The sequence below is a fragment of the Convolutriloba macropyga genome, chromosome 11, assembly GCF_964194025.1.
Source record: "Convolutriloba macropyga chromosome 11, txConMacr16.3, whole genome shotgun sequence".
NCBI lineage: Eukaryota > Metazoa > Xenacoelomorpha > Acoela > Convolutidae > Convolutriloba > Convolutriloba macropyga.
Genome location: NC_134478.1, coordinates 40,829,933 through 40,842,751, shown reverse-complemented (window position 1 = coordinate 40,842,751; position 12,819 = coordinate 40,829,933). Strand labels below are relative to the sequence as shown.

At 34.4% G+C, this 12,819-nt stretch overlaps 1 protein-coding gene across 4 annotated transcripts in view; it reads left to right on the top strand.

Moving 5' to 3' along the window:
• LOC142349030 (interferon-induced GTP-binding protein Mx-like) overlaps positions 1-12,819 on the top strand; it is a 73,844-nt gene that overhangs the window by 11,414 nt on the left and 49,611 nt on the right. For all 4 annotated transcript variants that reach the window (XM_075400440.1, XM_075400438.1, XM_075400439.1 and 1 more), the window contains exons 3-5: positions 3,477-3,684; positions 10,549-10,720; positions 12,631-12,789. In XM_075400440.1, the coding sequence (XP_075256555.1) occupies positions 3,477-3,684; positions 10,549-10,720; positions 12,631-12,789 (539 nt within the window). The remainder of the gene's footprint in view (positions 1-3,476; positions 3,685-10,548; positions 10,721-12,630; positions 12,790-12,819) is intronic.

Genomic DNA, 12,819 nt, shown 5'->3' with positions numbered 1-12,819 from the left:
GCATTATTATTACAACCACGTTCATTATTACGATTAATATTCATTTTTTTTATTATTATTATTTTTATTCTTTCTCCTTTTATAATTATTTTTATTGTTATGAATATTATTCATATTATTATTACCATTATTCTTATTATTATCATTACTTTTCTTTGTGTTATTATTGTTATTGTTATTATTATTATTATTAATATTATTATTACTATTATTATTATTAATATTATTATCATTATTATTTATATTATTATTATTATTACTATTACTATTATTATTATTAATATTATTATTCTTTCTAGTTTTTTAATTATTATTATTGTTATGAATATTATTCTTATTATTATCATTATTATTCTTATTATTATCATTACTTTTCTTATTGTTATTATTGTTATTGTTATTATTATTATTATTACTATTATTATTTTTATTATTAATATTATTATCATTATTACTATTATTATTATTATTATTATTATTAATATTATTATTATTATTATTATTATTATTATTATTATTATTATTATTATTATTATTATTATTATTATTATTATTACTATTATTATTATTATTAATATTATTATGAGTATTATTATTGTTATTATTATTAATATTATTCTTTCTAGTTTTTTAATTATTATTATTGTTATTAATATTATTCTTATTATTATCATTATTATAATTTTTTTATTATTATTTATATAAAGGGGTAAAATGATGTAGGAGTGAGGTGTAATTTGTTGAGAGGTTGGTGATTCTAAAAAAACATATCCCTATAGTTGGACCTTTAGAAAAACATTGTAAGAGAAGGGGCTTACTTGTTGAGAGGGGGTAAAAAGATGAAATAATTGGGCTGCCAAGCGAGGGGGGGGGGGGGGTTAAATAGTGTCAGAGTAAATTGTCTAAAAATAAAATGGTGTAAATATATGATTACCACTTTGAAGGGGCATAAAATAATGTCAGAGAAGAAGCTTACCTGTTGAGATGGGGTCAAATGATCTAATGGTTGGGCTGCAAAGAGGAGGGAGTTTAAATAGTGTCAAAGTAAAATGTGTATAAGTAAAATAGTGTAATTGTACGATTAGCGCTTGCAAGGGGCATTAAGTGATGTAAGAGAAGAGGCTTACTTGTTAGGTTGAGAGGGGGTAAAAAGATGTAATAATTGGGCTGCCAAGAGGTGGGAGTGGGTTATATAGTGCCAGACTAAAATGTGTAAATGTTAAAGTTTGTTAATAAAATAATGTAAGAGAAGGATCTAACTTGTTGAGAGGGGGTAACATGGTGTAAGAGTGGGGCCGCAAAGGTGGTTAAAATGATCGAAGATTGAGGCTGCCGAGGGGATATAATGAGTGATCGAAAGAGGAGAAAGAAGTGGCAAAGCTCAATAACTGATGGTTTAATTTGAATATCTGTTTTTTTTAAGTCAAAACGACCCACTGAAAAAAAAGTAGATTTCCCTTAATTTCCGTAGGCAGCCAATTGGACCAATCATTAGTCTGCTTTGATTCAAATCATTTTTTATTCGCTGTTTACCGTACAGAAAAGCAAAAAATGCAAAAAAAAATAAAATTGTCGACTGATTACAATCCGACTGTTTCTTTTTTGGTTTCCTTAAAACTGCGATTTCATCAAAATCACACTTGCTACTCCCGTTTGTACGTTAGCAACACTTATTTGCTCACAATATTAAGGATATAGGTAACTTGAGTTAAGAAGGTCGATATATCAAAAATAAATGATGCTCTTTTTATAATTACCATAATTTTGAATTATTGTTATTATTATTATTTTTATTGTTATTATTATTATAATTATTATTATTATTATAATTTTTGTTATTATAAAAATTATTATTATTATTATTATTATTATTATTATTTTTATTATTGTTATTATTATTAATTTTATTATTATGATTAATACTATTATTAAAATTTTTTTTGCTATTCTTATTATTATAGGGTGGTGAAATGATGTAAGAGTGAGGGTGTTTTGACAGCGTAATTAAATGATGTAAAAGTTTGGCTGCCAAGGGGGCTGAGAGGTAAAAGGGTGTAAAAGTTTTTGTCAATTTATGCAGAGGGGGTAGGTTTGTGTAAGCGTGAGGTGTAATTTGTTGAGAGGTTGGTGATTCTAAAAAATAATATCCCTATAGTTGGACCTTTAGAAGTTGGACAAGCCTTGATGGTCTGCAGGATGAGGAGAACACACTGAGGGCGCAGAGGTTGTCGGTTAAAGGCTGTCAGTAATCGACTATGGGAGGCTAAAACAATGTAAGATTAGCGCTTCCTGGTGGGCTAATGTGATTCAATAGAAAGGTGTTACGTGTTAAGAGGGGGTAAAAGCCAATTGGAGCAGTCATTTGTTTGCTTTGATTTGAATTGTTGCAACAAATGCGAAAAAAATTCAATAAAATCATCGTCCGATCTCAATCCGACTAATTTTTTGGGTTTCCGAAAAACAACAATTTTTATCAAAACTAGCCTTGCCATTGCCGTTTGTCCACTAGGAAAACTTAAATGTCCGAATATTGTGGATATCGATAATTTGAATTAAAAAAGTCAATATATTAAAAATAAATGATGCGTTTTGCACAATTATCAGTTTGAGTTTGCAGAAACCGGAAAAATTTGGATTCAAAGACACTCTCATAGAATGCAAAAGTAAAACCTGCGTCATTTGGAGTCAACGAAGATTGTGTCAGGCAAATTTATACGAAAAGGACTAAAAGTCTTTTTTGTTCCATTTTTTGATGAATAATAGGGCTAAATTTCCAAATACTTAGGAACAATTTTAAACAAAAATTGGATCAAACAGTTCAACAACACACTTCTGTTTTTAGGCGTAAAAACAAAACTATTTTTTTTTACAAAACTTAACACTTTTTTGACAAAATTGGAAAAAAATTGCGTAAGAATACGAAAATGTGAACATTTACAGCGAAAATCAGTCCAATGTTCACAAAACTTCAATAAATCAGTGAAAAAAAAACGAAATTCGAAAAAAAAGCTACTTAGTGACCTTTTATACGCTGTACGGGCTTTCTAAGACTACCACTCACATCCCTCAAAAATGAATATATCGATCGGTCAAAATTGACTGAACAGAAAAACAATATGAGTATAATAATAATATTATAATAATAATAATAACCATATTTGCAAGAACTACATCTTTCATGTTTTCATTCAGAATCAAGATGAATTCTTCATGAAATTTAGTGTTTGTTGCAAGTTGCTCTATCTTTTACACCCTAATTTTTTTGCAATTAAATTAGTGATTTCACATAATAAAGAAGCTTTAGAATCAGGATTGAAGCATGCACTATTCACCCTCTGTTTTACAGTAGCTCGTCCATCTCTGAACATGACATCCACATTTCACATTGATAAAAAAGTAAAATCGAAATGTTGAAAGTACTGATCAGACTCAAAATGAGATGGTAAACACACAGATCAGCCTGACTTTTTGTGCAGACATCTGGGAAGAGCAGTGTGCTGGGCAAATTGTCCGGAGTGGATCTGCCCGTGGGTGATCGGCAAACCACCCTCTGCGCGACTCAGTTGGCTCTGAGGGCGTCACAGAGACAGTTCTGTTGCATGGAGCACCCCAAAATGAAGGAGATTGCAAATGTGAGCGACGTTAGTGAAGAGATATCAAAGATTCAAGAAGAACTCGCGTCAGGTGAGAGTTTTACATATATGAAAGTAGTAAAGGTAATGAAAAAAGTTGTTGAAAATCCGTTAACAGAGTAATGTTTTTGGCTAAATCAGCGATAACAGGCTACTTCGTCGGGTGAAAATGGTCCCAACAACTAAAAACTATTAAAACGTACAATAGACAACGACAAAAACAAAGAACCTTCCCAGAAATTTGAAGACCATCAATTCTTGCAATATTAAATCTGACAAATGAGGGCTTTAATCATGGCGTGGATTTTTGCAGCTTAACATCAATTGCAGCAGCCATTAGTATGCACGAGCTCAAAATAAGTAATACGTTACCCCTGAATTTCTGAGCGCCCTCTTTGAACTCTTAAAAACTTTAGGGCGAAAATGTAAAGGATGTCTAAGCAGGTGAAGCTACAGTGAAAATGGAGCAGTTCTGGATTCGAACCAACATCTCTTACTTGCAAGTCCAAAGTGCTAATCAATACACCAACTGGTATAAATTTCTCGAACTTGGGACCAACTAATAGCCCATTCTCTTGTTCTTCAAGAATATATAAATAATATCAACTATAAATAAGTATAGATACTCAAAATGATTTCAGAGGTACTTTTTTCTGAACGTTATAACACATTGTGCCAGATTGTGGTGCATGAATATATCAGAAAATCGATTTTTTTCGGCACAGTCATCTTGTTCCTTATGAGTACTGCTGCAATAGGAATCGTTCTTTAGGTGCCCAAGATGAGGCGCCCGACCCAACCCAGTTCTGATCAGACTCACTTGCGCCACGCATAGGGATAATACACCGACTTGACTAAATTTCGTTCTGATCGGACCAATTTGGGTTACTCACGGGGTATCAGACCCATTTGGGTCGCGCGCCAGAGGTGCCAGACCACCTTTGCTTGCGTACTTCGGGGTGTCAGATTGGGAATGTCCCATTATTGGGACCTCGCGAATATATAGCACCTCATTATGGTATAAATAAGGTAATGGGGGCTATTCGTTACATGCGTAATAATCTGAGGGCTATAATGGGAGAGACCGACCAGATGCATCAGGGTTGAGCAGTCAGGGTTGACCAGACTAAAAATGTTAACAATTGAAATAGCAGTAATCTATAAAAAGATAAAGAAATTGGTAAAAACTATAAAGATAGATCAGGTCCATTTATAGATCCATGTAAGTTTCAGGTGTACAGATACCTGAATCGCACCTGAAATTTGGTTTAAGTATTTTTTCACCTGACCTGTTTCAGGTGTAGTCACCTCAAAAAAATAACTGAATAAATAAATGAACGCTAATAATTGAATTAAATCGATCAATATTTGTTGTCGAAACTTCAATGTTTTTCAATGAGATTTAAAGGTTCTCCTTCTTAGTTTTTCTATGTCATACAGTATTCATTTGACTCAGTGGAACTGTAAGTTTGTCTGGATTGAACTGCTGTTAATAACAACACTGGCCGGTTCTTTAGAATGAATGCAGGATAGGAAGATAAACAGACAAAAAGAATATTTTGTTGCATATCATTTTTAGTCTTTTTTTTCAATAGAAAAATAGTTTTTCTGTTTTAACCGAAGACCAGCCAACAATCAGGTAAACGATTCATATAAATTCAGGTGATTTTTCAGCAAAGTTTACCAGAACTTCAATTAGATCATAATGTTTTTTATGCTGTTTTGTATAAAAGCCTTCTGAGTTCTGTTGTAAAAATATTGCTTCTTTAAAAAAAGTTAGTATCTCAACAGAATGAAACAAATTTAGTCTTTGGCGTGGTCTTAGAGACTCATTAAGTAAAATTGGGAAAAGTTCTTCAAAAAACAGTCTCTTCGGGTGGTTGATAAACGCATATTTTCGGGTGAACGGTTATTTTATTCAACTAGATTATTCAACTATGCCTGTGTTTTGATCTGTCTATCCACAAACCGGAATGGTTCTTATCGGACAGTAAAGACTTGAGAAGGGGCTCTGTTAAGACTATCCAGCCCATACCCCCCAGATTATCCAGACTCTAGGCCATACACTGATCAGACTATATCCAGATTCTGGACCGTACTCTGATAAGACTGTATAGACTCTATAAGGGCTCTATAAGACTTTCTGAAGACTTCTTCTGCGAAATTACTACTGCAGGACTGTCTCACGTTTAGCACAAATAAGAAGTGCATGTACAGCCATTAACAATCAATTTTATTACAACAGCAGTTTCAAGAGTTTGTGAGTTTGAATTTGAATTTGTGACCTTGGCTCTAAACTGTACAATGTTACTGGGGTACAAAGCCATTTTAAACATCGTGGAGAGTTTTTACTGGCTATTCCTGATTTCTATTACTTGTCGATGAGTACTTCTGACTAGCCGCGTTTGCAGTTGTTATTGGACACTGTTGGGCAGGAAGGTAAGTTTTGTCTGAGAGGGGGAAGAAAGAAAGAATAAGTAAGTAAAAGAGAGAGAAAAAAAGAACTTTAATGAAGCTAGAACTGGAAGAAGAAGAGCTGAGCATCAATCAGCTAGTCTAAACAGTCAGCAGTTCCAATTTGCTTTTGCAGTTGTTCTTTGGACATTGCCGTTTCTTTTCTATGAGGCGTAAAATTGCTTCAATTTTGTTCTTTTGTGCGCGCTTGATGTAGTCTTTTGCCAGTCGTATCTGAATGTTTCTTATAGTAGGTGAGTTAGATTCATCATGTAACTTTTGCACGCTATACCATCGAGGTTTCCTGTTTTGCGCTTTTTTGCATGATAGAGATAACTACTTGCGATTGGTTGAGCCAGCAAGCGTTTGCATATAGAAATGAAGGCAGGATCCAGGACTTGTACAGCAGAAGTAAATTTTCCTGCTCATTATTGAGATTCTTTAAACGCCACAGCTGGAAGATTCACTTGTTTGCTCTGGTTGTGATGTCTTTACAATGATCATTCCAGTTTAGGTGTGGCGTCCTGGTTATTCCTAGGAATTTTATGGTTTTCGTTTGTTCAATTTTGTTTCCATTGATGTTTAGGCTGGGACTTGTTTGTCTTTTCGAAGGATTTCTGAATAGCATGTACTTTGTTTTGGCGGGATTTATTTTGATTTTCAGCCTATCACACCACTTTATGAGTATATTGAGTGAACCTTGGAGTTTGCTTTGACTTGACTTACTGGACTTTGACATGTAAAATAATGCAAAGTCATCTGCGAACTGGGAAATTTCTGCTGTAGTTTCTGGAATGTTAGAGACATAAATCAAGAACAATATGGGCGCCACAACGCTACCCTGGGGGACTCCGGCTGTTGGTGAGAATTTCTCGCTTCTTGTATTCTTGATTTTTGCGTAAACGTTTCTTTGTGAGAGGAAAGAATTCACCCATTTTATGATTTTCTTCTGTATTCTAATTTTGTTAAGTTTGTCATTCAAACCTGATCTCCAGACTTCATCAAAGTTTTTTCTACATCGAGGCAGACGAGTCCCACCATTTCGGACCACTGATATGCTTCACTTATATGCTGAGTCAAAACAACGAGATTATCAGTTGTGCATCTGTTTGTTCTGTATGCACTTTGTTGTGATCGAAAGACTTTGTTTGTTTCACAGTGGTCTAGGATGAAATTTTTAAAAACAATTTCACAGACCTTGGCAATGCAATTGGTAAGGCTAATTGGTCTCTAATTTTCTGCTTTCTTCCTGTCTTTTTGAGGTTTTGGAAGCATTGTTACTTTTGAGTCTTTCCAAACGCATGGTACGTAAGAATTGTTAATTGAACAGGAAATAATTATGAATATGATAGCTTTAATGTTTTTTGGTAGCGCCTTCAGTAGTTGATAGATTATTTTGTCTGGCCCGGGACATAATTTACTTGTGTGTTTCAAAATGTTATTGAAATCTTCAACGTTTAAGAAATTGTCTGCAGTTATTTTATTGGGATCGGCTTCTAATAGATAATTTGTCTTTTGCTCTGTCTCGAGAAAATGAATCTGTAAGTATTCATTTTCGTATTGGTAATCTTTCATCGTCTCACTCAGTAGGCTTTTAAACATTTCACATTTTTCATGTTCAGTTACAGCGATTTTCACTTTAAAAATTATTTGCAAATGTGATCCGCTTGACCGTTTTTTATCGTTGGTGATGGTTTTTTTTGCTTTCCAGAACCCTTCATTTTCTGAGTGTTTCGCTGTTTCAATTATTTTTCTATTTGCCTTTGAACCGAACGTTTGAGTGCTCTTCTGATTTCTCTTTGCAGGAAATTGATTTCTTTTCTCATCGATAGAATGTGTCATTCTTTGCACTTCTTAATTGCCTCCTTATCTGTTTCTTTTGCTTGATTAGATTGATGATCTCTGAACTAATTTGTTGACTCGTATTATTTACGTATGATTGTTCGATTGATTTATGAATTATATCGATGAGGCTGTGGTTTATTTCATTTAGATTGTATTTTTTTGGATACTTTGGTGGGTACAATTGTTTTTTGTAATTGTCTTTCGCATGTTTTCTGAATTTCTGGAAATTGACTTTGGCTTTTAACTCGATTTCTGTTTGAATTTTAAGCTTCAATGAGGTAAGTGTCGCTGAGTGGTCGCTACCGAAATCTTTTAATACTTGAAAATTGTCAAAGTATTTAAAGACTGAAAAACTGCAGAATTGTAAGTCAAGCATGCATTGGCTCTTATGCTGATTAGATTGAGAGGTTGGATAACCGTTGTTCAGTAGTTTGAAGTTTCCGTCATCAATTTTTTCCAGCATTTTTTTTACTTTTTTCGGTGTTGTTTGTACAGTTGAGCTCTTGGTGAGGGGAATTGAAATCTCCACAGATGAGCATGTTCTGGAGGTTGCTGTTAAAAATTTCATTAATATTTAGTTCTTGATTGGTTGAATTGTAAACATTGAGTATCCATAGGTTTCCAATGGTTGGTGTTTCCAAGTTCACATCGATTATCTCTAATGCCTGTCCTTTTCTGTTTTTTGTTGTTGTTATTGGTTTGATCTCTTTGACCGCTATTCCCTTCTTTGCAATGATAACAGAAACTTTAAGCAAACAATGTCAATGTTTTCTTTCGTCAAAAACAAGAACAGTTCTTGAATTTTGTTTTTTAAGCCACGACAGTTCCATTGTAAAATTTTAACGCTGTCCATTTGCAAAGTTTTGTTGGCTGCTTGACTGAATCATGTTTGTGTTAACAGTTTGCATCAGGTTTGTTTTCCTAATATTATTGTGAATTTCTAGACCATCTATTCTTTCCCTAAACACTCTGGAGGCATTGTTGCTGACGACGCTGATAAAATCGCTATAGGACATTGTGTTGAAACTGTTTCTAATTTTACTGAGAACTTCAGCAACTAGAACAGTAAATTTTGTAGTGGTCAATGACAGAGTGTTTTGAGTATCTTTCGTTGAAATGGCACTTGAGTATTTCGTTTTTTGTTTCTGTTTGTTTGCTTCTGTCATGGCGTTCTGCTATGCTGGACAGCCTCTATACACAGTTGTGTGTGAGACACCACAGTTTGCACACTTTGCTTGTTCTTTTGATTCATTGCAACTTTTTACCGTGTGTTTTCCTGCACATCGTAGACATCTCAATTTCTCTTTGCAGTCGCTTGCCGAATGACCAAACTTTTGACATTTGAAGCATTGTTTAATATGAGGTGGTTTTTTACTTGGCTCGCAGCGGTGAAGCACCCAATTTAACGCCATGTTTGATTGCGGCTGTTACATAGTTTGTGCAATCCGTTATCACGCGAATGAGTTTCGTTGGTTTTCCGGTGGCCCTGCTTGTTATCCGAAGCATCTTGATAACATTCATAGCAATGTTGTTGAGAAGTTCTTCCTTCACTTCTTTTTCTTTTATGCTATGATGAACATTTACGATTTCAAAACTGGGTTAAGTTTTGGCTTTTGGAAGAGTGTTTCTAGCGTTAACAGAAGTGTTAGGACCGACAAGTTGTAGATTTGAGGCGTTCATCAGACATTCTCTTGAGCTTTGGTCTTCGGGTTGGATAAGGAAGTCATTGTTATTTGGCAGTTCTCTGATGCAATTGATTTTGAGTTGAGGGAAACTACTTCTCATGGATCGGGCAAAGTGAACTTGTATTGATCTCGGATTTATCATTATTATAACTGGTCTGATTGTTTCAGAGTTGCTTTTTGGGTTCGCTTGCGTTTGTTTCTGACTTGAACGAAGTCTTGTTCATCATGTGATGTTTCGTCTGCAATGTTTCGTGCTTCAGAGGGAAGTGTACTTAACTGGCTCTTTTCGGCCAGCGCCGTTTTGCAAACTTGAATCAAATCGTGTCAGGAAGGCTTAAAGTGGGCTTAAGACTTTTGAAGATGAGGGATAAAACTGGGCAAAAAGTAAAGACTTTTGAGCTTTAGACTTTTGAAGAAGAGAATAAAACTGGAAGAAAAGTAAAAGAAAAGTCGGGATTAAGAAGAAAAGTCGGGATTTAATATCTTAAGCAAGTTTTAGTGAAAAAATCTCTTTTCAAAAAAGTCTCACTCCCAAAGGACTTGCCTACACAAAGTGGAGTACTTGCTTGCTTCAAAATTTTTTTGCTCTAATATTTTGTTTGTTTTGTTCAAATTTCGAATTAGCGTCGCACCGATAATAACCATTGTTTTTCCTCAAAACCATATCACAATTATTTAGCGATCAAAAATTCCAATCCAAGCCAGTCATCTGTTCTATGGCAAAAACTGAGCAACGACAGTCTAAAAGCATCGTTTCTCATAGATTCTTGTCAGTGAAACCGAAGAAAAGATGATAATATTTAACAACTGATTGATAAGGTTTTGAAGGTTGTTTTGTACAATAATTCCTACTGTCCAACCTTGCCATGGTTAAAAATCTGCATTGGATATGATATATGATTTGAATTGATGAGGTTATAGCCATATTTTAGATAACGCTTGTGGTTTCAACTTGGATGTGATGCCACGATTTAGAATTGAGAATGAGAAGGCAAGGACCTTGACTGTGGTTGACTTACCAGGGATCATCCTCGCTGTTCCCACAGACCAAGATGCGTCGTCCATCATTGGAGAAGTTGATAATATGGTGCTCGATTATATCAGGCAAGTACTCCTTTACTCTTAACTTTTTTATGAAAATAAAAATAACTTTTTTGGGTTAATTCAGTTGAATGCCACAAGTTCACGCCGCTGTTCATCTTTCAATTTCTCGTATCCTGCTTGATTACAAAATCTTGTGGGCCCTGGTACTCGTACTTCCCGTTTCTAAAAGAGTTCATGTCATTTCCGTATTTCCATTTTCACTTCATCATTTCTTAATCACGGTTACCTCTTCCGAGTTTATATGCCGGGCCGAACAACTTTAGGAAAAAATAATTGAGATAAGCGGTGAAAAGTTGTTTTTTGTCTAAAATTTTACATGATATTGTGGGACATACATTGAAAGTCATGTTATCTAATTTCAACAATAAAAGAGAGTATAATTGTAAAACTTCACCTCTTTCTCCGTGGCTCTCATGCATACTCGCCCCAGATTCTACCTTTGCGCTCGCTAACTGTCCCTGAAACTTCTGCTGATTGGAGTCCTTGTCAGATAGGTCAAAACAAAATGGTAATATTCCATTCTAGAAGTGATTCCATTGTATTCATCCCATTGGCCGCTTATCTTGTATAGCTTCAAAACATTTAGCGTGCATCGTAAACCTTTTTTTTGGTGAACGGTGATGACGCCTTTGCCCTCCAACAAATTACTCCAACAAATAAGAAAAAACTCGATAATTCTTATCCTTGCTACAGACTATTGGCCCTTCATTTGATGAAAAGTGTCTCCAATGTAAAGCATTTCTGCTTCTGTAGATACTGCGCTTGTTTATGTTTCGCGGGTTGAGTCATAGACTACACGATCCCCATTTTGATAAAAGTTTTAGTTTTTTCAGCTTTATTCAAAGTTCTGTGTTAATTTTGATCAACAAATTGAACAGTTTCTGGAAAAGAACTAACTTTGATATCTCATGATAATATTTATAAGTAGGGCACAGATTATCGTATTAACACAATTGGCTTTCAATTTTTTTTTCTAGCACGCAACGTTTGTCAAAAACGAGCCCAAATTTTATCATTTTTTAATAGAAATGATCGCATCTAAAATTGCATTGAAAAAAATTGCAGCAAAATTGTTATTAGTTACATTTTCGGAATTTAATGTTATCTTCCTTGCCTTTTTCAATCTTTTGAGTTCAATTTTTTCATTTTTTAATTGAATATTGCGTGGTTATTTTTCTGTCTTTTTTGGTTTGTCCAACTGATTGCATGGTTTTATTGTCAGATTGTAATACAACTTGTAGAGGAACAAAACTAATGTTTTATTCCACCTGCAATTCAAGAATTTGGTTATCAAAAGTTTCTGATTACACTTTTACATGGACAGAAGAGAAAAGAAGAAGAAAATTTTGTCGGTGTGATACATCACTGACTACTGTAATATATTTTCGTACCCGTTAGATATTACTTAGATATTACTCGTTTTTATCGGTCACTGCTCTCCTTTTCGGAAAGATGCAGAAATGTCCTATCAGAGTCATAACGATTGATACAGCCAAAAAATATTTTGAAAGTGAATTCCTGTACTAGAGAAAGAATGTTTGCTTTTTTGAATGTGACACTTAAATTAACCATAAAGTGCTAAAACGGTTGCTAAAAAGTTGCTATTGAAAAGATGAGAAAATTGGAAGACTGTTTTCACAGTCTCTGAGAAAAATTGAAGATGTACTGTCATTGGTAGAGCTGTGGTTCTTTAACCTTTAACCAATATCGGACAGAACTAAGGCATATAAAACTCATTATATCACCCTTAAGAATGAAAAAGAGCAGGCTGGAAAATCTTGTCAAGATCAAATATAGGCGATAGTCGTTTTTAATAACCTGATTGCGCATAAGAAGGTTACAGCATCTTGAAAATTATAAACTTTTTCAAATAAAACAGAGCATTTGTTACTATTGCGTGTTTCCTTCAGACCACAGACGACAATCATCTTGTGTGTGATCAACGCCGCGCAGGATTTGGCTCTACAAAAGTCAATTCGACTTGTCAGAGACGTCGACCCTACCGGGGCTCGAACCATCGTCGTATTCACCAATGTTGACAGACTGAGAGACGACAGGCCCAGAATCAGGTTAAAAACTGTCATTTGTTTGCGTTGATG